The sequence below is a fragment of the Cinclus cinclus genome, chromosome 2, assembly GCF_963662255.1.
Source record: "Cinclus cinclus chromosome 2, bCinCin1.1, whole genome shotgun sequence".
NCBI lineage: Eukaryota > Metazoa > Chordata > Aves > Passeriformes > Cinclidae > Cinclus > Cinclus cinclus.
The window spans coordinates 335,215-362,915 of NC_085047.1; the positions used below are offsets into that span (position 1 = coordinate 335,215).

General features: G+C 43.7%; 3 protein-coding genes across 6 annotated transcripts in view; 2 read left to right on the top strand and 1 right to left on the bottom strand.

Moving 5' to 3' along the window:
• SYNJ1 (synaptojanin 1) overlaps positions 1 to 13,458 on the top strand; it is a 47,347-nt gene extending 33,889 nt beyond the window's left edge. The window contains exons 23-28 of one of the 2 annotated variants that reach the window (XM_062515266.1): positions 352 to 480; positions 5,704 to 5,742; positions 5,834 to 5,874; positions 6,983 to 7,091; positions 8,031 to 8,242; positions 11,341 to 13,458. In XM_062515266.1, coding sequence (XP_062371250.1) covers positions 352 to 480; positions 5,704 to 5,742; positions 5,834 to 5,874; positions 6,983 to 7,091; positions 8,031 to 8,242; positions 11,341 to 12,192 — 1,382 coding nt within the window. In that variant the 3' untranslated portion in view covers positions 12,193 to 13,458. The remainder of the gene's footprint in view (positions 1 to 351; positions 481 to 5,703; positions 5,743 to 5,833; positions 5,875 to 6,982; positions 7,092 to 8,030; positions 8,243 to 11,340) is intronic. The other variant, XM_062515268.1, reaches the window with a different exon arrangement.
• Positions 13,459 to 13,633: 175 nt separating this feature from the next.
• On the top strand, positions 13,634 to 21,047 carry CFAP298 (cilia and flagella associated protein 298). Of its 3 annotated transcripts, none has more exons than XM_062510879.1 (7): positions 13,634 to 13,757; positions 15,673 to 15,840; positions 17,007 to 17,074; positions 18,562 to 18,720; positions 19,038 to 19,169; positions 20,463 to 20,558; positions 20,647 to 21,047. In XM_062510879.1, exons 1-7 carry the CDS (start codon positions 13,658 to 13,660, stop codon positions 20,755 to 20,757), a joined length of 834 nt encoding a protein of 277 aa, XP_062366863.1. In that variant the 5' UTR covers positions 13,634 to 13,657; the 3' UTR covers positions 20,758 to 21,047. The 3 variants fall into 3 exon arrangements, with proteins under 3 accessions (XP_062366863.1, XP_062366853.1, XP_062366872.1); XM_062510869.1 differs by lacking the exon at positions 13,634 to 13,757 and adding an exon at positions 14,716 to 14,861; XM_062510888.1 differs by lacking the exons at positions 13,634 to 13,757; positions 20,463 to 20,558 and adding an exon at positions 14,716 to 14,861.
• Positions 21,048 to 25,406: 4,359 nt separating this feature from the next.
• The window catches only part of EVA1C (eva-1 homolog C), a 32,178-nt gene continuing 29,883 nt past the window's right edge, over positions 25,407 to 27,701 (bottom strand). The window contains exons 6-8 of the mRNA XM_062510903.1: positions 27,369 to 27,440; positions 26,646 to 26,738; positions 25,407 to 25,801 (exon numbers count right to left, since the gene is read on the bottom strand). Coding sequence (XP_062366887.1) covers positions 25,407 to 25,801; positions 26,646 to 26,738; positions 27,369 to 27,440 — 560 coding nt within the window. The remainder of the gene's footprint in view (positions 25,802 to 26,645; positions 26,739 to 27,368; positions 27,441 to 27,701) is intronic.

Below are 27,701 nucleotides of genomic sequence, written 5' to 3' on the forward strand. Positions count from 1 at the left end.
TGAGAATTCCCTTTGTAGCATTTTTTTCCAGAGACCTTAGCTCACAGGTAAGGGTCAAAAATGAAAATCTGGAATGCTGCAATTGGTGAGATTGTTCAGGATTTCATGGAAAGCGTAAATTTATTAAAACATGTGAGGCAAATGTTTTGGTTTAGAAGATTGCTTCTTTTTTGTCACTGGTTCATTCCTCTTGCTTTCCCTCTCTCAGAAACTCCTGGATGGTTGTTTCCAAGGCTGGGGTCTGACTTTCCTCTCTGAGAGGAAAAACTTGCTCCTAGAAAAGCTTTGCTGGGATTAGAATATCCAAGATACTTACTAATTTTTTGCGTTGTTTTCTGTCGTACCCTTCAGCCGAGTTCCAGACTGGTGGCCAGCAGAAGGAGCCTCCCCAGAGCCTGGAACCCAAGCGCCCGCCACCCCCTCGGCCCGTGGCTCCTCCTGCACGTCCTGCTCCTCCACAGCGGCCACCTCCACCCTCAGGTAATGGGGGCACCTTGTCAGGCCTTAGGAATACTTGGTTTCTGGTCTGTGAGATGAACTTGAAAGTGCAAACCCAAACTGCTTATTACACTTCGGACTCGCTGGTTTTTAACTGAAATATTTCACTGGTACGTTTAAAAGTGATAACAGTGTGGGAAATAACAGGATTTTTACTGTCTAAATATTGTTGGTGAATAAGTTTATAAAAACTTACTTTCACAGTTTTAAAAATGTAAAATTTTACAGCAATTTTTACTCAACATTTTCATTTTCTATAGCATCTATTTTAAAATAAAATAGAAATAAACTCGTGCATTCATCGATTCATTGCTATTCCTTTAATTTTGGCATCAGTGTATGTGCATTTTATCACGTCCACATTTCTGATGTAGACTTCATTTGGATCATCTGACTATGTGAGCAATTGTCAGTAAGAGAAACTGGATGTTCAGGAGCATTTGGGCAACACAGTTAATAACAAACTGACCCGCGTGATTTTTAACTTTCTCATTCTTTTTCTTTCCTCCTACTATACTGATATTTTTCATTATTGCTGCATTCATTTCTTAAAAACTGTCAGGCGGTAGGAGTCCTGCACCTGCTAGAAAAGAATTTGGAGGTAATGATTTTAATTGTTTTTGAATACCACTACATAGCAAAACTGCCATGGGGATCTGTTGTGACAATACTTAACATGATGATTTCCAATTCTCAAAGTTACGGAACTGGATAGTTTGTGAATGTCACTGTCATTTTTTTTCTTCCCCCTCTGAACTACGCTTGACTTTACAGTGAAATAGTCTTTCTCTAGAAATTAGTATTTTAAAGTCAGAGATGAAGGTTGTTCCAGGTTTTTATTACTTTGTCCTGGGTGGGTACATCCAGCTAACTTTTCTGTGAAGGGCTTCTTCAAAGTAGTCTTTGTCCTTCTCTGTCACGCGTTTTGCTGTCCTTTGCTGCTTGGACTTAAATCAGTTCATCAATACATGAGGGAGGGTAAGAATTGTTTGTGGCACTTCCAGGCACTGCCCCTCAGTGGGTAGGAAAGAGGAGGTTTTGACAAAATGGTTCGAAACTTTTGAGTAATCTCAGAAAATACATAACTATTTTACATAGTCAATAACTATCCGCTAGCTTTGGTGTCAGGCAAAAATGTACTTGACTCTTAGATACTGGTGAGAAAAGGAAGTTTTTATGCCCAGTGTGTAATATTTGAAATGAGTTCAAGTGCAGAAGCTTTAGGAAGCAGCTGATAGGCCACATTCAACATAGGTGAGATTTAATTTGTTGTTCTTCGGTGCTGTGTAGTTTTCTGTGCACTGACACAATCCTGTTTGCCTGCTTTGCATCAATTGTGCAAAGACTAGGCAGTGGTCTTCTTTTATCCTCTTTCCCAACATAGCTTCCCATAGAGGTGTAACTTGCATAAAACTTGCATTTTTCGCAATCATTTGAGACCGTAGCATATTTTTCCATATATTATTGCAGCCTAAAGCTCTTCACTTTTTTTCTGCTCTCCATTTTCCACTCATGGTGTACATGTATAAGCATAAACACATGTGCTTATCACGGGTGTCTGAGCTCAGCTCAAGCAAGTTAGCACGGGGCTGGAACCAAAATGAATGTCCTTGTGTGTTACTTCAGTGGGGAAAGGGCACCTTTCTCTTGCCTAGGAGGAGGGCTCCTAAAGCTCTGTGAAAATATCCCTGTGTAGTGTGTAAGTGGATCCAAACTTCGGCTTTAGACTTCCGTAGCACATGCAAAGGGAAGTTGATAATTTCTTTAAAATGTTGTGCCTTTTAAATGTTACTTTTTTTCTCCTCACATGTTTTTGACCTTTTTTCCCCAAGTGCTTGGGTCCCTTCAGTGGCCATGGCACTTGATGTAATGGCTCGGTATGCCTTGAAGATCAAAGGAGGATTTGGGCATCTAAATGTTTCAGTTTGGTTGTATTTTATATCAAAAGTAACTTAGAATTCAGGTGAACAAGGCTCTACACTCATTGTCGGGCTTTACAGTAAAGTGTAGGCCTTTTGTATGCTAATACAAAAAGAATTTCACAGAGGATTCTATAAGCTCCAGTTGCTTATAGTTAATAATTAAAATGTTGCAGTCTGTTTTCCCAATATTGTTTTAATACATTACAAATTAAATTTTCAGAGAACACCAAAAACGATACAGTCTGCTAATTGTCAATTGAAGCTAATAAATGACATTAGTGTTTTTTTTTTTCCTTTAATATTAGTAAGTAGAGCTTTCCCGACTGTTGCAACCAAGGCTTCTATCATTGGTTTAAGCTGTTCTTCATTGTCCAAGATGAAAACATTGCTATGCTGCCCTTTGTGATAGCATTATCACAGCACGAGAATTGTGCTTTCTCACTACTGAAGAGTGTTACGAGGCAGTGAAGTCTCAGGTATTTACCCTCTGTGCCGCTTCTGCCCTGCAGTGAATATTTTTTCATTTGCTAATTCCTGGTACCCAGAGCCTTGCTCTCTCTGCCTGGTGCACTGACACAGGAACGTGTGCCTGTGTCCCCCTGCTGCTGAAAAGAGCTTCAGTCCTCCTGCACAAAGCAGGAGCAGTGCAATGGTCCCAGTCAGTGCTCCATTCCTGTGCAGCTTCACTGCTGCTCCTCTCACCGAGTCATTCACAGTCAGAAACTTGTGATGGCGATTGGCAGAGCCTGACTCTCAGCCAGAACAGATGGCACATGCTAGGATTTAGAATCTTTGAAGCAGATGTTCAGCCGAAGCAGAGATCTGACATTTCTGGAGGCAGTTGCCTTTCAGCCTCATGTGCTGCCTTCGCTCTGCCCACTCTGTGACAGAACTCGGAGATCGCAGAGAGCTCCTGGGCAGATCTCACACGTGGGCCCATGGTGAGAAAGCAGGAGGCTGTGTCATAGCTAAGTGATGCCTTCAGGATTTCCATCATGTCTTGTGTCCTGCCATGTTTTTGCCATGCCATGTTAGGAACCCAGTATCTTCCTGATGATATTGCAGGAAAAAACAAAAATTCAGCATGATTATGCATGATTGAAAATCTGCTTTCTCTCAGTCTGAACTGTTAAACCAATTGGTCCAGCTGTCCCAAGTGCACAGTGCTGTGTGGAGGCAACTTAGTAATACAGTTCTTCAGACCACAGTACCTTATACAAAGTGGGAAGCATTGCTTTCATCAAATTTCTCATTGAGATGTACCATGGCAGAAACAGACTCAGTGTTCTGAATGACAGGGATCAGGCTTCATGTTGCAGGGTCTAAGTGCTGTGCTCATTTATTCCCCAGTGTTTGAGTACAGGTCTGTGCTCTGCTTCATGAGAGCAGAGTTCAAGACCAGCATGTCAGATCACACTGGATAGCCAAAAGTTAGTGGAGAGTGAACATTTTGAAGGAATGAAACTCTCTTTCAACTGTAATGTAAAATTAAAACAATAGATTTATTATCACGTTATTAAACGTGATTGTACTTGATGATTTGTAATTCACACCAGTCTGGTTGCCCATGCTGCTACAGTTATTTCCTGCAGGTGACTGTAATCTTACCTAGACCAGAGTTAAATTGTGTAAAGCTGTCTTGTGGTAGTGATCTATCTGGTTTTTCTTTCTCAGTCTGCTGCTTTTCTTATGCAATGTACAGCTTGTCTTCTTTCTCTGAAAAGGTCTTGGAGCTCCTCCCAGTCCTGGGGTAGCTAGGAGAGAAGTAGAAGGTAACAGAACAATTTTTGTATTCTAGAAATGGATTTCTAATTTAACACCTGAGTAATATTATTGCCCTTGTGATACTAAAGGTGGTTCCATGAAGGTATCATGTGGGATCTTTCTTCTTTTATTTAGCGTAGCTTTCGCCCAGCCAGGTTACTTCCTGGTGTTCAGTGGTGGTGGGAATTGTTACAGAAGGCATTTATGAAAAGTGAAGTGAAAACTTAAGAGTGCCCCAACCAAGGGTTCTTTTAAGGCTGACCCTCAGAGGAAGCTGTAGCTGCCTGGGCATCAGAGTGACTATTATACCTGTAATTAAATCAGGAATCTATGGAGCCTGCCTCTTCGTAAAGAACTGCATGCATTCATATATTCTGGGGAGAGAAACTCCCATTTAAACCATTTGGTCTATAAGTGAATGTTTTGCCTCTTTCTGAGAGCACAACGTGGTTCTGATAGCCAGCTGTGCGTAACACACAGTTACGAGGAGCATTTCTCTTGCACCCTGCTGGTTGGAGTACACGGGACTGCTGCTGGACGGGTCCTGCTTTAGCCATGCCAGCAGAGGCATGGGCTTCTTCCTTGTCCTTCACAGCAAGTAGCAATACAACTCCTAATAGAGTCACGGGCAGGGGTTCCTCCTGGATGCTACAATTATTTTGGCTGCATTGCTGGTTGATTTTTCTAAGTTGGCAAAGTCACTCTGTACATACAATATTGGAGGTTGGAAGGCACCTTGGTAGTTATCTACTCCAGCTTCCTGTTCCAAGGAGGGTGAATTGGCACCAGCTTGCTCAGGGGGAATGCTGCATCACTGAGAACGGTACCCAGAAACCCATTCTGACTGGTTCTGGGGCAATCTGATAGCTGGAAGGTGATTTGATCAACTGTGTGATGCACCACGGAGTTCTTTCCACTCACTGTCACTGACAAGGTAACTTTGCCCTCCTGGGAAGTAAGCAGCAAAAACTCAAGCCAGAATCCTAAGCCTCTGGGCCTGTTAGAAATTGTGCACTTGTCTGAGCAAGGTAATTTTTTCATCTCTTGCACTACCCAGTTTGAATGTTGTGTCTGAGGTTGCCATCAGTGCGGCTGTGGCGAAGCTGGTGCTCTAAGAGATCTATCCCAGAAATGCAGAGAGTGGGCTCAGGAACTGTTACATCAGTTCTCTTTGGTTTAACCTGTGCTGGTAGAACAGCTACAGAATGAACCACAGAACAAAACAGCTTCCAACACAATTGAGAACTCGGGGTACCTGTGCAAGTGGGTGTCTTTAGCTTGCAACAAATAGGATGTGATTTAAATAATTTGTAATAAAATGGGTCCAGTTATTTTGTGTGTGCAGTGGGGTAGAAGTGTGTTAGAGACAGCTGGTGGATATGTAATAAATCTTGGAATAATCACTGCTATCTCCTTGCTTCCATTCTGAGTAGTAGTAATAATGTAACATAGCCATCTAATACCCATTTGTGGCTTATCTAACACAGACAATCTAATTTTTTTTTTCCATGCTTCAAAGCACAAAAAAGCCCTGGAACACAAAGAAAAGATACCTTAGGTAATAAATAGATGCTTTGTACTGATTATATACAGACAGAAGTTGATTTTGACCTAAGTGCTAAGTCAATGATCTCTGATGTCTGTTACAGTTCGTAATCAGCCTCCACACTCAGCGGGTACAACCAGACCGGTAGGTATTGTTTTAAGATCATTCTCCTACTTAGTGTCTGCTCTTTATTACATCAAGGTTTCTGTTAGTTGTTACAGATCTAAGAGATCTGCATAGCTGACTGGTCAGTTTACAGCTTCTATGAGTTAATTATCTCAGTAATTCTTGTCTATTGACTAAAAATACTATGGGGGAAAATAACCCACCACATATATACACACCGGATGTACTTGATTGTTTTGCACTCTGCAATCACACAGTAGGCTCCCAAATACACATTTTATCTCTCCTTTCAAACAACTGCGAAGTTAGTCTCTGTATTAGATGTCCTTACTGAATTGTTGTGATAAATTGGCATTATCTTCTGTGCTAGAGCATAAATCCTGATAGCAGCTAATTGCTTAGAGGCCATTAATGGATTGACATCTTATGATTACTTGATTTGTTAAGGAGTTTCGTACCTTGTTTATGGAATGTCCTCTAGTACACAACATTTTACAGGAAACAAATCTTACAAACTACCTTGTCTCACAATCCTTTTTCCCTGAAACTCTGGAATTTTTATCCCAGGGCCTTTTATTCAGCTTTCAGTGTGGTGTTTGCAATTTACTTTGCTTGAACTTAAATCTGGAATAGCTTCCTATGTCTCTTTAAATACTGATGTAGAGTTTTAAATTTACATTCCCAGCATATTAACTCCTATTCCATCAGTTTCAGGAATACTTCAGCCTTCAGATGAGGCAGAATGTGTGTTTCATTAATGCTGTTTGTTGAGAAACAGACCTCCAAATAAAGTAGTTGCTCTTGTTGTTTTTCTTGCTTGCAATTCACAGACTTGGGTAAATGATCCTATTAATACTAGCAAAACAGTAACTGTGTCTAGCATTGTTGCACAGGTAAATATATAAAGTTGAGAACCATTGTAAAAATCCTTTGAATTGAAGCATCATCATGCTTTGAAAATATATTCTTTGTTCTTGCATATGTGTAAAAAATCCATTCAGTGGCTGTTATCGAAGAATTTATTTTTCACAGAATCCCAGTTATTCTGGGTCATTTAGCAGTAGATGACTACAGACCCAAAGTTGAACTAAAATACTTTCAAAATTTTTGCCCGCTTTGCTGTCAGACTGTTCCTCCTCGAGCTGGAGTTATCAGTGCCCCACAAAGCCATGTCCGTCCCTCGGGGCCAAGAGCAGCACCTGAAAGTCAGACCAAACCAGCTGAACCACCAAGGGGTAAGTTTGCTTTAGAAGTTAAATGCAAGTGTCACTGTTCAGTCAATTGCTGCAGTCTATGGCTTGCATGCTTCGTTGTCAACAGGTGTCTCCACTTTTCACTAGAAATTAAAATTCTTGAATGTGATGGCATTTGGCAGTTTGTGTTAAGGATCCACAAGGATTGCAGACCCTTTCTAGATGCTAATCTCATGATCACAAGAGATCTTGACCCCCAGATTTCATTGTGTTAGAGAAAGTGTGCAGAGGTTGCCATTTTGGGTCCGAGCACACCGGTGGGTCCCCTTCTGGCTGTTGATCACCAGACACTCTGTACATTGGTAGTTCTGTAATCGTAAGATTTGGAATAGCATTTATGTCTGATTCTCAGAGCAACTTCCTGAACTTAGAGTTTAAAAAAATCCTTGACCTTTATGAGTATAGAAATATGTTTTATAGTAGTGACTTCCAAAATACTTATCAACACAACTGAAATACATTTAGGAGTGACGTGACTTCTGTTTCTGTTTTGTGTAAAATCACTGTATGGTTTGTCTTGGAAGGGACCTTGAAGATCATTTAATTCCAAGCCCCTGCCTGTGGGCATGGCCACCTTCCACTAGCCCAGGTTGCTCCAAGCCCCAGTGTCCAGCCTGGTCTGGGACACTTCCAGGGATCCAGGGGCAGCCACAGCTTCTCTGGGCACCCTGTGCCAGGGCCTGCCCACCCTCCCAGGGAACAATTCCTTCCCATTCTCCCATCTAACGCTGCCCTCTGCCGGCTTAAACTTCAGTAACAATTTGCAATGGAGATGTGCTGAGTTTTTGATGGTTTCCAGTCCCATTGCCATGAACACCTGCTGTTCTTACAGCCCCCTTCTCTCTGGTGCTTCCACATCCTGCCATCCTTAAGATTCAGGACAATTCCTTACCATGAAAATCTCTGCAAATGTACTTCCAGGCTCGCCATTGCTTCCTGAACCACTAAAGCCTCAGGCTGCTGCCCCTGCTCAGCCCAGCGCTCCTGTGCTAAGGATGCAGGAGCCCCTGATCCCCGTGGCAGCGCATCCATCTCAGGCCAGTGCCCCGCCAAGCCTGGAGCCCCCCCAGCCACCGCCTCGTAGCCGCTCATCTCACAGTTTGCCTTCTGATCCTGCTCCCTCCCAGCAGCAAGTAAGTAAAAAAGCCTTGTAGGTACCTTCTTCCACTGTGTAAATTAGCACAGCTCGTACTGGATGCTGCAGACTTGTGGGGAGCCCTTCAAGCAAGCACAGAAACTAAAAAGAAGGGTCCGAAGATTAGATGCAGTGGTCATGGGGCTCTAGGAGAGTAGCAATTGCTTATGTATTGTCCGTCAATAACTAACAGCTTAAATACTAAACATTGAATTTAGGATTTCTTATGATAGCCTTACAACATATGGACAGCTCATTCTTAAAATGATGTTGTCATTTGGCAACTTTGTATGGAAAAAGACTCAATCTAAGAAATTTAATTTTATAATGATACGTGCGTGACAAGCTGTATGGTAAGTAGCTAGCACAGATTTTAAGTTGGTATTGCTTGGTGTTGTTCTTTATGGTGGTGATCATTCATTGAAGGGAGATGGTATTGATAAATTAGTTAATAAATTAAATCAATATATTAATAAATACTTAAAAGAAATAAAATTTTCCCCATTCCCCAGTGTCAGTTAAAATACAGGAACCTATCCACATAATGTGAAAATTTCATACAGTAACATGAGTATTCTGTTCTCTGGGACCGTTTAGGCTGTTAAGATAAAAACCCACCAACTTTTTCTAGGAAAAGCCATAGTTTTGTAGTACTGCTTAAAAATGCAGAAGCAGGTTTTCAGTTTTGCTGCTCAGGTTTTTCCCTTATGCCTGTATCTGAAGCCCTTGATGGCTAAAATAGTTAATGCCTATTTTGTACCACAGCGAAGCGGCCAAATTCAGTCCTTACTGAGCTGATGTTTGAGTTCAAATTGAAAAAAAATTCTTTAAATTCTTTTCCTTGCTTTTTCCTGAACCTCATTCTTTGCCCATGAACTGCTTTTCATTCTGGAAACTTAACCCAAAAAAATCGCAGTTTTCTGAGGAAAGGTCTTTAAAGAAATACAAGGTCTTTTGAGAGGCAGTGAATTCCAAGCCCATCCCTCTATGCACATCTTGATTGTGATAGCAAAGAAACTAAATCTCTCCTTATAAAAATAATTGCTTGTACAGTGTGAATATTCAGGGCTATATACAATCCATACATTGAAAAAGAGAATTATTTATTGTAAATCCACCGTCTTTGTAAAGAAAGGAGATTAAGAGTTCCGCAGATTAGGAGGCATTACGGTTTTTTCAGCTTGCTAAACTATTACTATAGATGAGCTCCCAGAATGAGAGCTGTGGGGCTTTTCATGTTAATAGATGACTAGAATTACACCATCCCTGCTCAGATTCATCCCCAAAAAGTAGCACAATCAGCTGCACAATGAGTGTCTCTATGGAAATACCATTAGAAGGGATTCGAGCTGGTTTTTCATGACTCTTAGTGGTCAAGCTTGCAGTAGAAGAAAACAGGAATTAAACATTTGGTGTAGTTTGTAGTAAATATTTGTGGTTTGTATTCCTAGCTCAAAAAATGGCTTTGTGAAAACCTCTGAAAGTATTTTTAACGTGAGGTTGCTTTGTTACTTGGATTTCTTTCCTAATTTTCTTTCCTTTGATGTCTGTTTCTCTTTCACAAGCAGGAGCAACCGTCAGGGTAACAGGTATCTGACTATTTACCAATCTTCTATGTGGTCTCCATCTACTCAAGCAGAAAAGATGTATGAATGTTGTTTTCATACATCTGCAGCCCCATCCCCATTAAAAAACCACCTGTCTGCATTCATGGATTGACTGTCATGCCATAGTTTGCTTTTTCCTTTCATAGTGCATTTAAAAATGAGACTTCATTTATTAGGGCCAGAGCAACTATTTTGCATCATCTTTTATGAAACAGTTGGACCCTCACCTGTGTTGCTTAGTCACTGCTGAACTTCCTGATCTCCCGTCTGTTCGGGGGAAAAAAAGATCAGTGTTGTCAATAAATGTTCTCTCTAATGCAAATAAATCCTGTTGCAATTGCACAGGCAATTTTTTTTTTCCAGAACAAACCCCATATATCACATTTCTCAAGGAGCAGAGAACTTCCTGTGACCAAAAGTAAAACAAACTGTTTGTTACAATTTTAAAAATGTTTGGTTCTAGAATTACTCAAAGCAAATTTTTATTTAGAATAAGGAGCAATTTGGATTCGTAGTTTTTTGGGGATCTTGTACTTTTGAATGACCTCAGGACTCAACCAGCTGGTGCAAGGCTGCATTTGTTTTCTATTCCTTCTACAGTTCCATTTTTTCACATTCTCCCCAAAGTTACTCAATGCATTTGTTTTAATATTGCTCTGCAAAAAACTTCAACTAAAGACAGTCAATTCAACTGTTGGGGTATATTAAATTTTATCTGTTAAAATCATAAAATCTTTTTGTGACATTTGAATTCTTAGAAGCTGTTTTAACTTAAGCTTAATTCATTTGATAAGGGGAAGCTCCAAACTCTGCTCTGTCAGTGTGCATACTGAACAAAGTAGATGCTCCCCCTTTTTGGACAGTTGGTACAAGGTAAAAAAGTTGCATTGTCCTTTGATGCAGTGTATAAAAACAGGAATATTTTGATTTTAAAAGCTGAGAAATTCTGTGGAGAAAACTGTCTTCTCCAAGGATAGCTTGTCATTTTAATTATGAAAATGGTGATTGTCCCTTTCCATGCCACAAAGTACTGGAGATGCCTACGGATGCCTGTCTAGATAGAAATGTCTGACTGCATATTCTAATAATACTAATGTTTCCTTTCATTGTGGTTCTTTAATGCTGCTTGTAACATCGGTGTGATAAACTCCCAGGCACTGTGACCTGGAGGTTTTCATTTCATAGTCGTGCTGGGCTATCCCTCACTTAGAATACAGTAGCATTTCCAAACGTGTTCTTAGCCAACCTCACTTAGTGCTTTTGCTGGGATTGTGACCTGCAAGAGGTAGCTTCCAGCTGTATCAGGCACCCAGGAGGGGGGAGTGGTGTTTGATGACTTCCTGGCTTTTTAGGCAGGGGTTCAGGCTGTTGTTCCCTTTCTAGTTAAAACAAAACTGGGTTGAAGTTTGAGCTGAGGAGTGAGAAGGGGGAAAGTAGGAATAATCTGGAGCCAGCTGCATGGTTGCTGAGCATGTTGTTTCCTTTGCAGCTGAATCCCAACGGGATGTCCGGCGCTAAACCTGAACCCCAGCTCAGCAGTGACCCTTTTGAAGCCCTGTCATTTCAGCTGCTCATGTCCACCATGCAGATGTCTGTCCGAACATCACCTGCTCCAACCTTAAACCAGAAGGAGTTGACACAGTTGCCTTCGTCAAGGCAAATAAATGCTGATAATTCGGATGCCGTAAATTGCATGCCAGCAATGCCTCCCGTTCCAGCCTTTCACTCATCCCGGGAACATCAGCACAGCTCTCCAAATCCATTTACTACTGGGCTGAACTGCTCAAATCCCTTCACGGAAAGAACTCCTAGTGCTGGGAACCCATTTAGGACGGAAATGCGGGAGTCTGGGGTAACCTCACAGGTACAGGTAGAACCTGCTGCTTCCCACCCATTCCCTCCTCTGCCCGCCCCCAGCTGTAGCACGAGCAAGCCTGCCTTTCCTCCGGGTGCAGCTGAAAGTACGTTTTGCTTGCGAAGTCAGTCTCTCAAGGTAGAAAACATCCAGCCCAAAGGGTGGGTGACGTTTGACGAGGACGAAAACTTCAACACGAAGCTAAAGCCATCTGCGAGCGTTCCGGATTTTAAGCGACTCGGCTTCGGGAAGTCAGCTGGATGCCCGGGTTTGCTGGGAGCTGAACAAAAGACTTTCCTCGGTTCAGACGTTAACTTTGATGGTGACAGGAATAAAAGTTCTACTAATTGTTTCTGCACAATGCCAGCAAGAAAACCACCTGCACCCCCTGTGCCGTCCAGAGCTACCAGCAGCAGGTCCCCTGCAGATCCCTTTGTCTCCCCGGCACCCAAGGTGTCACCAACTCCTGATTTTACAGAAAGATAGATGGGCAGAGATACGAAGGGTTGTATTTGTTGCTACATTTATCCAGTAGAATAATTGGGCATTTGAGATTATTCTGTGTGCAATAATTAATTGTTAAATGCACTGAAACTTAACTCTGCTCATAAACAGCCACTTCTGCTTGTGTATAAATTTTGAATGTGTATATATGGTAGAGCACAAAAAATGGTCTGAAGTTTATTCAAATCTCGATGTAATAGTACTTGAGTAGACAAAAAGAGAAGAAGGGTGAGCTACTGTCTCACTAAAACCTGTCAATCCTGGACACAGATTTTGCTTAGGGAGCTCTTTCATTTCTGTTCTCCTTTGTGGAATTTGACGAGAAGAGGTTCCTTGCTGGTAGCCTCCCCCCTCCCTTTTGACTCTTTTGTTAGTTGATATTTATAAGTATTTACCAAAGAGCTGCCAAAGTTTATTGAGATTTGAATGTTGAGAAGTATTGTTTAGAAGCTGTTTAATTTATAACAGAGGCTATGGGTATTTGTAAGGCTTATATTTGAATTTGAGGCACAACAAAAATAGTTTACTTTCAAAATGGAAACAAAACTTTGCGTATTAATATATTCAATTAATCTCCTGTGTCAGTACATTTCAGTCACTAAATGCTATTGTGATATACACTCGCTAGCACTAATTCAGAATAATTGTTCCATATCATCCATTTATTCATTGCTATTTTAATTATACTTATTTTTTTTTTTCCAAAAAATTGGAAACAGCTGATATAGCAAGCTTTCCTTCAGCCTCTGGGAGAAAGTCCCCTTTGGCTTTTCAGATGCAAAACAGTATTTACCAGTTGCAGACTAAGTAGTCTGCCAACCAGGGGGCGAAACAATGCACTTGGATTGTATTTAGAGTAGTGAAATATCCCAGGCCAGCAGGCTTTTTACATCCTCACATGCTCTCACAACCACGATCCATGAAATAATCCCTGTTCCTTCGGACAGCCCCTGGTGAGCCACGAGCTGCAGCCGCCTAGAGGAGTGATAGTGAGTTTTCCATTGCGCTTCTTCCCCTTCTGCTCCTTCCAGTTGTACGTGGGCAACAGCAGTGCTACTGCTTGTGCTTTGGTGTGTGAGTTACCTTGTTCTATGCTGTTGCTGCAAACATCTGTGTGGTTGGTGTTCTGGAGTATTCTTACATTAGCAAACCAAATTCATGGGGGAACTTTTGCTAGTGGGAGTCGCGTGATAAATATGTTGTCAAATATTTAATTGCAGTGATTAAAAGATACCTGTCTTAACTGTACCTGGCGTGTGCGGCCCCTCTGCACTTCACAGGACTGTGGGGACCACAGGGAATGCTCAAAAATTCCTCTTTGTGCATGCGTGTGTGTGTATATATATTTGTGTGTGTGTGTGTGTGTGTGTGTGTGTAACTGTAGTAAGGCCCCACCACGTGTTGACAGGAGCAATGAGCAACAGCAGACACTCTGAAAACACAGAGGATGGAGATGAGACCCACTCACCACGTGTCCCTGGACTCTCAGTGTTCTGTCCCAGTGTTCCTGCTCACCTGTCCAGTGCTGTATGCCCCGGGACACCCAGGTATGCCTGAAATATTCCCACCTTTATGGTCTGGGTGGTCATTCTCTCTCTTCGCCCCCATGTTAGCAAATCCTCCTGAATCGTCAGGGTAAATAAAACCTGCTGCAACAGTCTGTTGTTGTCAGCCAGTCAGGCGTTACCTTATTCTTTCTATTTATTGGCCAGGGACTGTGTGCCTGATAAAATTCCAGCATCCACACAGAAGCCTTTAGAGAAGTTTTTTATTTATTTATACATTTTTAGTAAACAAAGTCATTCATGATCATTGGTTCTACATTAACATCATTACCTTTCATTAATTAGTATTCTGTCATTTACTGGTTATTGATTTCTCACTTCTTATTCCAGTTAGTCCGTACTTTTAGTGTTATTATTGTCTTTCCCTTCAGTAGGGAATGTTCAGTGCGCTCAGTGAGTTTTTATCTGGTAGTTTCTGTAGAGTGTCCTTGTGATCCATCAATTCTGCATCTAGATGCCCAGCCTCACCAGTCCCTCTCTCTCCTGGGCCTTGTTCATTGGACCTATCAGAATTCGCTTCTTGGGAATGTTTCCCAAGCTCTCCCCACAAAAGTAGCTTACAGCAACTTTGCTAAATAGTGGCTGAGAGTAATTTATATTTATATTCATGTATGCGACGATTAATCAAAGCAATTAATTGAACAGGAATGTAAACCCGAACTGCGGTTCTAAGGCGCTGTAGCGTGTCCGAGGCCGGGCAGGGCGCGCGGCCCCTTTAAGCGGCTCCCGTGCCCTCACGGGGGACCGGAAGTGGAAGCCGTCCCGGCACCGGCGCCGTCCCGGCGGGTCCGGAAGGATCCCGGCGCTACCGGCGGGGGCGGCAGCGGCCCCCCCCCGCCTTCTCAGGGCCTCCCGAAGCTCCGGGCGCGGCCGCTGTCCGCGCTCCCTCCCCGCCGCCGGTATCCAGGGACTCGGCTCCGTTGCTGAGGGGCCGGCCCGGCGCGGCCATGGTGCGGCTGCACGTCAAGCGCGGCGGCGAGAGTCAGTTTCTGCTGGAGGCGCCGGGCAGCGCCCGCCTGGCCGAGCTGGCGCCGCTCGCCGCCCGCATCCACAACGGGCGGCTGAAGGTGCAGCGCCTGTGCTCAGGTACCGCTTGGGGCCGCGGGGGTCCCGAACGCGCCGCCCTTGTGCTTAACGGGGCCCCGATCGCACAGCGCAACCGCGTCTCCATGCCCGGCTGCGGTGTGTTAGCGAGGGCGCTGCGCAGCAGCGCTGGAAACACCCGCTGCGCGTGGCGGTAATCGCTGTTTAAATCGGGGAATCGCGCAATGGTGTGGTTTGGGAGGGACCTTAGAGCTCACGCAGTCCCACCCCCCCCTGCCATGGGCGGTACACCTTTCACTAGCCCCGGTTGCTCCAAGAGCAGTCCTAGGAGCGGCGTGGCCTTGGACTCTTACAGGGTTTCAGGGGCAGGCACAGCTTCTGTGGGCACCCTGTGCCAGGGCCTCCCCACTCTCTCCTCAGTGTCCCATCTAACCCTGCCCTCTGGCAGTTTGAAGCCATTCCGCCTTGTCCTCTTACCCTAGTGGTAAAGTCTAGTAAAAATAGTCTAGTATCAAGTCCTCCTTCAGGACACTGTGAAGTGCTCCCTCGGGACCAGCAGTGCTGCAACGTGTGAGTGAGGCTCTACTGGCCGCCACCAGGATTCCCTGCCATGCAGTGGAGCCAGTGACGTGTCTGAGTTGGTGCCGAGTTCACTTCTGAGGCAGCTTCATGAAACATTTCCCGCCCCACCGTGGTGCATGTTTATATCCCTTACTGTTTGTTCCCTGTACCTGCCTGTTTAAAAACTAAAAGGTAAGGGCAAGGCTTACCTGCATGTACATCATGTGAAAAGCTGTTATAAATGGACTGTAGTAACGGGGACTTTTAATCTTGTTCTCTAAACACGCTAAAGAGATGGAGGAGCTGGCAGAGCATGGTATTTCCTTACCTTACAATATGCAAGGATTGACAGATGAGCAGATCAAAGAGCTGAAGTTAAAAGATGAGTGGGCAGAGAAGTGCCTTCCAAGCGGTGGAAGCATCTTCAGGAGGGATGAAATGGGGCGAAGAAATGGATTTGGTAAGTCAAATGTCAGTGCTTGTTTCTTTCCATTCAGACACAGACAATCCGTAATAAAACAGGGAACAACAAATCCCTAATTCTGGAATGGAATAGCCAAACTGTAAGTTCCACACACACGGGAATTCTGTTTTGGGTTAGAGAATCTGGGGTAGTGCTGATGAACAAGCCTAGAGAGCAGTATCTCCCTTCAGCCCATAAACAATCACCAGGAGCAAGTTTGACTGTTCCAGTTTAGTTTACTCTTCCCATTTGTGAATGTACAATTGAGAACTATTTTTTGCCAGGGGCTCCAAGATACATTAACAAGTTGTTTTTGTAGTATTTCTCCTTTTTTTTACATTCGCTGGGATTTGGTTTCACTGAGGGTGTGTTTGTAAGCCTTGTGATGCTGACAGAGTTAAAGAGTATTGAACAGCGTGTGTGTGCGAGCCAGACCAAGTACCATCAATTGATGCACTCAAGTGGGACGTAAACTGGATGAGTATGCTTTATTTGGATTTTTGTTCTTGAGGACAGGTTTTTTACAGCAGTTAAAATAGATAACTGTGATATGATACGTACAGTATATTTGCGAAACTGCCTTCACTGTAAGATTGAGATTTCAGTTAGAAAAGAAAAATCAGAAAACTGCAAGCTGTTATGCCCAGTTAAAGCATGTCTTCCAGTACAGCCCACAGCAGTCCAGCAGGGAAGGAGCCTTGGTTTGTTGTGGAGGGTGTATGGGATTATGGCTGTTGCTTTCTAATGAGGACCTTTGTCCCAAATGAAGTTACGGATCATAGAATCACAGAATAATTTGGGTTGGAAAGGACCTTAAAGCTCATCCACTTCTGCTGCCATGGGCAAGGACATCTTCCACTAGGCTTAGATTGCTCCAAGCCCCATCCTGCCTGGCATGGGACACTTCCAGGAACGGGGCGAATGCCACTCGCGTGTCTTTGGGAAAAGTTGTTTGTCCTGTCCAGAAAAGTACTGCCTGTTTCTGAAGGTAGTAAGACATACAGGAATGAACTATCTAATTGGTAAATAGGCTGCAGCCTAGGGGTGTTTCTCCTGTTTATGATTTAGTACTGCTTCATTTGCTCACAGCAGAGTCTGGACAGGATGTGTGCTTGGTTTCTTTACAGTAAGCATAGACTATGAAATATGTCTCTTACTTGTAGCTCCAAATGAAAAAATGCAGCAAGTTATAAAGAAGACAATAGAAGAAGCCAAGGCACTAATCTCTAAGGTAAGTTTCCTTAACTGATTCCTGAGGCTTTCCCAGAAAGTGCTGTCGAGTTCGGCATCTTAAATAAAACCAGACTTGGTCAGTGGGAAGGCTGACAGTTGTTGAGAAATGCCATGAAGTGATGTGAATAGTCTAATAAAACCTGACGTTTTGGTTAATTTTTTTTTTAAGGCTTTTGGAAATGGTTCAACAGGTTAAGGAATCAGATAGTAAACTCCAAGGGAATGCTGGCAGCCGAGCCCATGTGGAGTGATTAAATTGCGTTCAGTTTTGTCCTTGCAATTTGCTATTGATGTATTCTTTGGGTGAATGCTTGTCGTGCTTTCTGGTGAAATAACTGCATTCTGTGCTGTTCTCGGAGTTAATGAAGCCTTTTGACTTTTATGTGTAATTAATTGAAAGATGTGTTCTAATCTCTTAGATTATCACAGAATCACAGATGGTTTGGTTTGCTTTGGAAGGGACCTTAGGACTCATCCAGTCCCACTCCACTGCCATGGGCACCTTCCACTAGACCAGGTTGCTCAGAGCTCAATCCAGCCGGGCCTTGAGCACTTCCAGGGATGGGACAGGGCTTAGGCCTTGGGTTGACAAGCACTTGGACTCATGCTCAGTGCTGCTGAGCGTGTGTGTTCAAAGGCAAGCCCTAGGTTTGCCCTGGTGGGACGGTGCCCTCAGGCATTCAAATTGACATTTCCAAATCTGTAGGTGCTCCGTGTTGTGCTTCCGCTTTTGTACGGCTTTGAAACGCGAATTTAGTGATATTTCTGGATGGAGTTAAGGATAGTTTGGGAAGTGGTTTGTTTGGCTCACCACTTTATAATGACAAAAAAGAAGAAACGCGCCTGTCTATTTGAGGTTGTACTTGCCGGTTAACCGGATCAAGAACGTCCACAAGGGGGCAGCGTTCCCTTACCCTTAGTGCTTAAGAACGCGTTAGCTCTGCGGGGAAGGCATGCATTTATTTTCTTCCAGATGTGGGTTCGAAATGATCTCAAGTGCTTGGCCTTACAGATCTCTGCATGAGCTGCGCAGAGCTTTACACTTCTGCTCACACGTGCTGTTGTTTTGTTTTTTTTCTCAAGTTTTAAGACCCTTCTCTGTCCCTCACCTGAATTTTACTGGCTTGAATCATGTTCATGAATCACAAATGCTTGGAGCCAAAGCATCCTTGTCTGGTATCTGTGGTCATATGTGTCCTGGTTTGAGTCCTGCGTTCCACAGGCATTTGTCTCCTGCACAGTTTAGTGAAGGTCTCAGTTTGTTGTTTCTTCTCCTACCCCACGTAAGCAGGCTAAACAGAGGGGACAGAGGTGAGAGATGTACTCCCAAGTCAGTATTCCAGTGGGGAAATTTGCACTCCTAATGTCTTTGTGCAGCCTGTTGGCTCTGCTCAGATATCCCATCACCTAACCTTTGAACTGGCCACAAAGCAAAGTCTTCCTGCAGGTTTGCTTCTATTGCCAATCATGCTGTCTGTATTTCAGAAACAAGTTCAGGCCAACGTGTGTGTTACTATGGAGATGGTGAAAGATGCGTTGGAGCAGCTCCGAGGGGCTGTGATGATTGTGTATCCAATGGGATTGCCTCCACATGATCCAATTAGGATGGAGTTGGAAGATAAAGAAGACTTGTCAGGAACTCATGTATGCAGTAATGTATTCCCATTATATGTCGTCCTGGGTTAAGCATGGGCTGTGCTGTTCTTCATCTTATCAGTCAAGGTTGTTTTCACCTCCAGTGTGGAGACTCTGTTGCCCGAAATGTTTATGTTAGATCAAGATTATATGGAATATAAATTAAAATGCCATACATGAGTACGAAGAGAAAGATGTAGAGTGTAAAATTCCACTTCATGTTAGGAACTCTGGAATTATGTTTTTCCCCCAGAAAAAGAAATCTGGTTTTGAAAAAAAAGTTCGAGAAACAACCCCAGCTCTTTTCCCTGTTTATTTTGTCACAGGCTGCAACTGAAGTTGTGAAAGAATCAGAAGCACAGTTATGGTGGGCAGGAAAGCAATTGGAAGAAACGAAGTTGCTCTCTGACTACGTAGGCAAAAATGAGAAAACTACCATTATTGTCAAGATCCAGAAAGTGAGTATTGCTGGGAGAGTGCTCTACACGTTCCTCACCCTTGGTAGTCTATTCTCTGTGGAAGAAAACTAGCTGAAGGTAGGAGTATAAAATGGATTAGATTAGTTCCAGCTTGAGCATCTTAAAACTGTACATCTATTTTAAGGTTAGAATAGATTATACTCTGAGTTTTTCTTTAGTAAATTCCTTAGCCTGTCAGTTACATACTGTAGCTGCTGTTTCTTGCTCCATAGTATTTTTGTGAAGTACAACAAAGAGGCATTTAAAGAATAGATGAAATGCAAACTGAAACGTTGTGTGGCAAATGTTGCCACCTGCAGTGGATTCTGCGGTGCATCCCTGACAGGTAATTCAGGTGATTTATGTGTTTGTCACTTAGAAGACCAGATTTGCTTTCTCTTTCCTCTCAGGGTCACTGGGAAATGGTGTGGCATGTCAATAGCCACTGAAGCGTAGGCTCCCGGGAATGTTGTCTAGCGTTGTTTAGTTACTTGCAGGACTTGCTCAAAGAGCGAGAGCAGTACGGGGGTTCCTCTCTGCCTAAACCGCCTCAGACCCTGTTTGTTCTTGAGAGCATCCTCTGTCTCCATGCAAGACACTGTGTTGGCAGTTGCTTACAGCAGGTGTTTTCTGCTTTGTCCATCATTTCTTCCAGGAGCACAGTTGCCTGGATAAGAAATTTCCTTTTATTTGCAGTGGTTTGTAACTCCCTTACTTACCTGCTTTACTGAATCTTATGTCATCCTGTGTCTGTATCAGTAGGGGAGCTAAAGATATGAACCCATTCAGAGGTACCTAGAGTGACCTTAAAACAGACTTATTGTGTCTTTAAGAGTGGAAATTTAGGTAAAATAGACTCAATCCTCTTTTCACTTTCCACTGATGTCCACAAAATTGACATCATGATTCAGGTACAGAGATGAAAAAATAAACCTCACTTAAACAAATAGCCCTGGCACAGGGTGCCCAGAGAAGCTGTGGCTGCCCCTGGATCCCTGGAAGGGCCCAAGGCCAGGCTCGACAGGGCTTGGAGCAGCCTGGGACAGGAGAAGGTGTCCCTGCCCATAGGCAGGGGCTTGGAATTAAATGATCTTCAAGGTCCCTTCCAGCCCAAACCATTCTGTGATGCTATGAATGCAGCCACAGTTTCTCAACATTTATTTTCCTGTCCTAAGGGACCTTACTAAATTCAAGCAGTCCTGTTGTCTGAAGAAATGTTTTTGATGTCTTTGTGTAGCAGCTTCTCCTTTGTATCACAAATGCCATCAGCAACATTTACAATTACCCTTCCAGAAAGGCCAAGGAGCTCCGGGGCGGGAGCCTGTGATCAGTCATGAAGAGCAAAAAGAGATGATGCTGTACTACTACAGGAAGCAGGAGGAGCTGAAGGTAAGTGTTCTTTGGTGCCCCAGAGCTGGGCTGCTCCGACAGAGCTCAGGCTGCGTCCCTCACCGCCTCCCTCCCCTCTCTGCCGCAGAAACTGGAGGAGGAGGACGACGACTCATTTCTAAATGCTGAGTGGGCAGACAGCCATGCTCTGAAAAGGCAATTCCACGGTGTAAAAGACATCAAATGGGGTCCCAGATGAAGCTCTGCAAACCCCTTCTTAAGCTGCTCAGTTGATGCTCTTGTTTGCAGCAAGGAGTTGTGTTGTGTGTGGTAGATTCTTCTGACAGCAGCTGAAACTGTCACTTCTGTGGCCTTAGATGTTCAATAAATCTTCGTATTTCTCTGTGACTGCAGCAGCACTTTTCTCTGCAAAAAAAAATGAACAGATTCTCTTGAAGTTTGGTATTTTATTAGAAACTTGTGATTTGGATATGGAAATGTCAATCTGTTTCATAGGTAAGAGATGTAGTAAATATGTACTGGAATGTTTGGTGTTGTTCAGAGTGGTCTTTATACTCTCTTCTTTCTTGCATTACTATTAGATGGTGTGCTCTGGAGAAGGTGATTTATTTTATAGGAAATCAGCTTCCCCCAGCTAATCCAGGGAGAACTTAGGTTTTTTTATATGCTTGTTCACATTTCAACATAACTGTTTCCAAATTGTCATTTTGAAATGAGTTAACCTCTTAACAATTGTTTAAAGGAAGTGGGTTTTATATAACCACTACTAACATCCTCGTGCGATGCTTCATTTTCATTCTTTGGGTTTAGTTTTTGTTGCTGGTATGTACAGGTTGACAGTAATTTGTATACAAAAGTAAGCATGATTGGCAGGTAGATGGGATAAACCCAAGTTTAATAGGACCAGATCTCTTAGGATGGAAGTTAAAAAAATAGTCATAATTTTCTGTATTAGTATCTGTATTGAAGAGAAACCAATCAAGTTGAAAGTCAAGTGTTTGCTGAACTGGCAGCTTGCAGGTTGGATGCAGAAAAGATGATGAATGCAGTTCGGTGACCTATAAATGGTGGTTTTACTTCAATCACCAGTTTTTTTTACTTTTAGGGAAGTTTGGTGTCTGGCAGTTTTTCTTGAGTCTCAGCTTTACAGTAACATGACTTTTTACAAAAAGAAGAAACAGTGTTTTTTAGTTGAAAAACTTGAAATATTTTTTATTTAAAATTTATTTAGAATAATTTCACATGGCAAAGGAGGTTTTTAACAAAACACTTCATTCTACCAATTCCTAAGAGGAAAATCAGTGTCCTGGAGCTTGTAATATTCTCATTTCCTCTCTGAAAGCAAGGGAAAAGCAGGCATAGGAAATATTTAACACAGCTTCTGCACCTCTTTGACTTCTGTTCGCTGCTGTGATTGGTGCTGGGTTATTTCTTTAGCTGAGCAGATTTTCCATAGCTTTGATTTTTTTGGAGTTCTCACAACCTTGTTTGTGGGTCTGCTGGATTCATTTATTGTGGCTGAAATGAAATGAACTCACTGGAAATCGACTGAAGTGTACCAGAACCCAGGAAAGCCTGTGGGTATTTAACTATCCAAGGAGATAATGAGGTAGGAACACCACACGTAGGTTTGCAACTTTGCAAAAGCGTTTTGTCTTTGTCTTAAACCACTTACTTCTGGAAGTTTGAGAGTAGCCAAACTCTTGTCTCCCTTCCAAATAGAAGATCCATTCTCTCTCAAAGGAGACACAAAGCAGAACATTGCTAAAATTTTTGTTTTGTGGCCATGTCAGCATCCTGGTGAATGGAAATGATCTCCACACCTGGTTTCATTCCTTTTGTCCTTTTCACGGTTTTGCTTTCCCACATTGCTTCATTCTCTGCCTCACCCAGGATTCGGAAGGGTTTACTTACTGCTTCCTGCAACCTCACCCAGCGTTCCTGGCAACAAACTTGAGCCTAATTTCAAGGTAGGAGTGGGAAGTTCAAACAGCCACAACAGCACTGCGTGTTGCCTTCCAGCAAGTTCAGATGTTGATGCTGGGTCACGTAATTTCATGTGTGTCATGCTCACAGCCTTGTGTGGGACACGAACCAAATAGTCCAAACAACTTGCAAGCTCTCCTTTGCAGTATTTTCTCCTTAGGCTGCTCTTCTGGGAAATTGCAGGGATTGTCCTGCTGAACTCCATCCCACTGCCAGCCCTGAGTGTCCTTCCTATAGCATTGCTGCTGCTGCTGCTGCTGCTGGTGGATACCTCAGCCCTGAGCCTGGAGAGAATCCAGCTATGGCACTTCAGCTGCTGGTTTATTCAGGGCTTGGGACAGCTAAGTGCATACCTCATTACTTTTCTGTTTTGTCTACTGGATGCTTTGGGTGTTGTTTCAGAAAGATCCAAATAATTCCGTATCTGTTTATCAGGTTTTTCCATGTTTGTCTTCATTCTGACTTTCAGACTGCTGTCAACAGTGTACATTTGGAAATGAGGGGAACCACTAATTGACAGCTTTCCCCAATTAGACTTGGAAAGTTTATGCAAAAGAGTAAAATAGCAGTCCAAATTCAGACTATAAATAGTTCAGCCAAAGGAACAGCTCCTGAGTGAAGCTTGACCTCCCACCCAGGAGCACCAGCTGCTTCCCCTGCTCTGCTGAGTTGCTCCTGGTGCTGGGGTTTGGACAGGGTTAGTCACTATGTTTGAGGATTTGAGGATCCATTTAGACAGGCATGCATTATTAACCACTGCACTTTTTTTTTCTTTTTTTTTTTCTTTTTTTTTTTTTCCCCCTCAAAGCACATGAAATGCTCCATCTTGGGAAGCAGCCACTTCTCTGGCACCTGCAGGAGAGTTTTTTACTGTCTGCCTGCCAGTGTATGGTGGCAGGCAGGGAGGAAAATCAGGAGGGGATCAGGCCATCAATTAAATCGCTATTTCAATACAAAAGGTCTTTTTCCTCTAGGGTTGTAAAAGCAAGGAGAGGACTGGGAGTTGGGAAGAGAGAAATGTTTTGTCCCAAGGAAGGGACTAACTTCTAAGCTTCAAACTGGTTTCTGCTGATCGGCTGCCACTGCAGTTGTTTTGCCACCAATGAAGAATGAGGAATGAAGAGCCTGGTTTCAGCTGGGAATCCCAACAAGGGGTATCAGATGGCTGGATGCCTGGATGAAGTGAACAAAGTGGGGAAGGGACCTGCATGCCCAGTGGCAGGAGCAAAGGCAAGGGGCACCAAGTGAAACACGAGAGGGTCCCTTTGAACATCGGGGAGCACTTTGTCACTGTGGGAGTGGCCAAGCACTGGCACAGGTTGCCCAGAAAGGTTGTAGAGTCCCACCTTTGGATGGAGCAGGTGTTCTCCAGGGCCCTCCCCCCCCAAGGGCACGTTGACCTTGCCTAGTCTTGAGCAAAGTGAAGTTTTAAGGAAAGATAACTCCTGGCTTTTGTTAGTATGCCAGCTTATGGGCTGAAACCCCACTGAGCCTTCCCACTAAAAAAAGGAGGGAAGAAGATGCAGACATTTTAGCTGCCAGACAGATAACTTTGAAAACAGATCAGCTGGAGATGAGCTGGACCCAGGCTCTCCAGAAGGGAGTTTCACCTGGAGTGAGAGTTTTGGGGAGCCCACAAGAGCAGGGGCCCCTGGAGCCCCTGCCCTCAGCCCTGCGGGCCAGAGCCTGCTCCAGTAAAAATAAGAGGATCAGGTTTTTTCCACTAGGATGGTTTGTCAGCAGGAGGAATTGTTGGGATGTAGTCCCTTTGTGTCTGACCAGGAAATGGGTGGCACCTGTCCCATCAGCCAGGAGGAAGGAGCCAGCTCTGGCCCAGAGCCCTCCCCAAAGACAAACTTGCCTTCTTCCTGCGTCAGGACCAGGGCATGGGCTTCTCCAGCCCTAAACCTATGAATCAATATCGTGCACAGCACGATGACTTCCTGCTTGAAAGGGGAGAGCAGTGGCCCAGCGGGATTGCAGCCAGGCGCTTGAGCTGTTCACAGCCTCTCCTGCAGTTTCCCAGTGCTCTGGACAACCTCAACCCTCTGTCCATCTCCTTAACCTCTCTTCCTTCCGCTGATAGGATGCTAATTGCGGGTGAGATTTTTCCAGTTGAACACAGGATTGTGCCTTAGTCATCCGAGCAAGCTCCCTTCCTCCCTTTAAAGTTTTTCCAGGCTTAATTTGACTTTGTATCAGTAGGAAATGACAAGTCGTGTCACTGTTTTCTTTCCAAGTGTTTCATACTACGGTCTACCTGGACACACAGCATCTGAGTTGGGAAGCACAGTGAACCCATGAAGTATTACCAATAGGAAGTGACATTTTTCCTCCTTTTGTTCAGTAAATTCCCTATGGGCTGCAGCTAAAATATTGGAGACATTTTTAAGACAGGAAGACTCTTGTGGTTTCAGCTTAGGTACATTACTGATTTAATTTTCTCTCCAACTGAAACCCAATCTGGCTGGTCTTAACAATTTTCAAGTGAAGATTGCAAACTGATAGAAAATCCTGAGACTATGACCTGTGTTCAAGTGCTGGCCCTAACCCTGCTTTACGATGAGAAAAACCCAGTGCATCTTGGGCAGGTCTGTTCTGATGGTTGAATATGTCTGCTTAAATATTTTCCACTTTTTTTTAATATTCCTAACCATGCATTTGGCAGTTGATCCCAATTACAGTGAGAAGTAATCCGTACCATGAGTTGAAACTGTAGAGTGTTTTTCAAAGAAGGATTTATAGACAGACAAGGGCATGAAACCCTGCTTTTATTGCATATATTTCTTTTTATTTTACAAATAATTATATTCACTGATACAAATGTTCCTTCACAGAAGGTACATTCTTTTTTTACTTTTTTTTTAAAAAAGGGATAGAGTGTCATCCAAAATAAGCCATTTATTGTTCATTAATATAAAATGTATTCATATTTCTAGGGGGTGTCATATCCAAACCACTGTTCATCCAAATTTCCTGTATGATCTGCTCCCTGCGCTCAATCCTTTCGGCCAGTTCTGCTGCCTCTGCTGAGTTATAACCTGAGTAAGAAGGTCTGTAAAGTCCGTCTATGTCGTCCTGGCTGTTTGAAAGGGAGGAGTCCTCCTCCTCCTCTTCCTCCTGCTGTTCACTGCTCTGGTAGGCTCTGGCACTCTCTGGCACCAGCTGATCCCTCTTCCTGTGCAGTTTCTGGATGTCCCTAGGACATGACACACAGATCACCAAGGCACACAGTGTGAGGATTAGTCCCACACAAACACTGGACACAAACAGGAGAGCGGCTCTTTCAGGATGATCTGCAGGCAAGAAAGCCAGGGATTAGTCATTTTACAAACTGCCAAGGCTGGTTACAAACCCCCAGCTGCCATTCTTGCAGTGTCCAGTAGCCACAGGGCAACCAAACCTCCCGACACTGACAGCCCAGCCCTGCCAGCTCTGCCTCGCTCAACTGCTGAGCAAAAATCCAGTCTGGTTTTAACACTGTAAAATAATAATGTGGCCCCAGCCCTTCATGAGCAGCTCAGTGCTGTTTTCAACCAGCTGCCAGAACTCTGCACACCTTGTTTGGTCTTTCCAGCCATCCTGCTAAAATGGACCTTGCCCACACAAACAGGGTGGGGTGAGAAGAGCGACTCTGGGCTCGGCAGGGCCTCAGCAGCATCTCCAGGGCAGCCTGAGTAGGGAGCACTTTTCTTCCTTCGCACTTTGTGTTGCTAAGTCACTAAACCTGCTTCATCTCACGGCAGAGACGGCTGGGTTTGGGATGGCTTTTTGCCTTTTTTTTAATTACTCCTTGATGATCCGTGTATGTATGAAACCCAGCATTTCCAAAGACGGATGGCTCCAGTGCTCTTACAGGTCAGGACCAGGATTTCAGAACTACTGAACAACCAACAGTCCCCATCGAAAATTTAAAAGTGTCTTGGCTGCAGTTGCTAAGAGAGTTTGAGTCCTTCAAGGTAAGGAATATTCCCTAAATATCACTTACGCTGGGATTGTTCCATCCACAAGATTGTGATTGTATTGTAATACCATTACCATATATATGGGATTACTAGTTGCAACCTTCAGAGTTGATCCTCCCTTTTCCCACAACGCCACGATTTGGTGAGCCAGACAAGCTCAGCTTCATTTTCCTACCTCTAATGTATGCAAGTGTAGCCAAGTAGTTAGAGCTAACAATAGTTCCATCTTTCTTTGGAAGTCTCGATTCCCTTGGATCAAGGTCAACACCTGTGACATGAGGAGGTAAAGCAAATCCAATGAAGCTACTAAACTGATATTCACCCAGTAACTTCCCAGACAACAAGCCCACCCAAAACACAGGCAGGCCAGTGCCATGCAGAAGGAGCTGCAGAGCATGAGACCAAAAAATGGTTGATAAGTTAAATTAAGTATAATTAACAAATTGTTAAAATTATCAAATATCTAGAAAATGGCAAATTCATTTAAAAGAGTCTATTGCCAAGTGAAACCCCTTGTGCCTATTCCCACTGTGGTTTCTGAAATAATTTTACTTTATGAAGGTTTATAGTTCGCCAGTGGCCTTCTCAGCCCAGCCATGCCATGTGCTCCTGTTACTGGGGACACACCTAACTTTGTGGCCTTCGGGAAGAGCTGGCGTTGGCATAACTTTTAAAAGATTCTTCACCCTGAAACAGCTACAATTTCACTTTTACTCTTCCCAGCATATTGGCTCTGGGCAGGCTGGGCAGGTCATTCTTCCCGCAGCGTTGCTGTGGCTGCAGGACTGTGCTCACATCCCACTCCCAGCCTGTCCTCTGCACTCCAAAGGGAAGAGCAGCTCTTTCAGCAGGGTTTCCACTACCTCTTCCCAAACCCTGTGTCTGTGGTGGTACATACCGTTGTTCTGTTTGATGGAAGACCTGTTGTCAGGGACCAGGGGGTTGACAGCTGTGAGGATAAGTTTAGGAACTGCAAAGACAAAAGACAAATTGTGTTCTCTTAGTTTTAAGAACCCTCTCCCCAGTTAATTATGAATCCCACTGCTAACCCTGGGTTGGTTAACTGGGTCCCTGGCTGTGGTATTGAAGGTTGGACTCGATCTTGGAGGTCTTTTCTAACCTTAGTGACTGAGCGGTTCTTGCGATGTCGGGACAGCTCTGGGCCTGTGACTGGATTCACACACCAACCTGCTCCAGGAACATCAGTGCATCTCCATTCAGCCTGGCAACC

Excerpts from the sequence above, each read along its gene's own strand:
- CFAP298 (XM_062510869.1), top strand. The coding sequence starts at position 14,723 with ATGGTGCGGCTGCACGTCAAGCGCGGCGGCGAGAGTCAGTTTCTGCTG. Across the intron at positions 14,862-15,672 it reads GGTGCAGCGCCTGTGCTCAG|AGATGGAGGAGCTGGCAGAG; the intron begins GTACCGCTTGGG and ends AACACGCTAAAG. Across the intron at positions 15,841-17,006 it reads GGGGCGAAGAAATGGATTTG|CTCCAAATGAAAAAATGCAG; the intron begins GTAAGTCAAATG and ends TCTTACTTGTAG.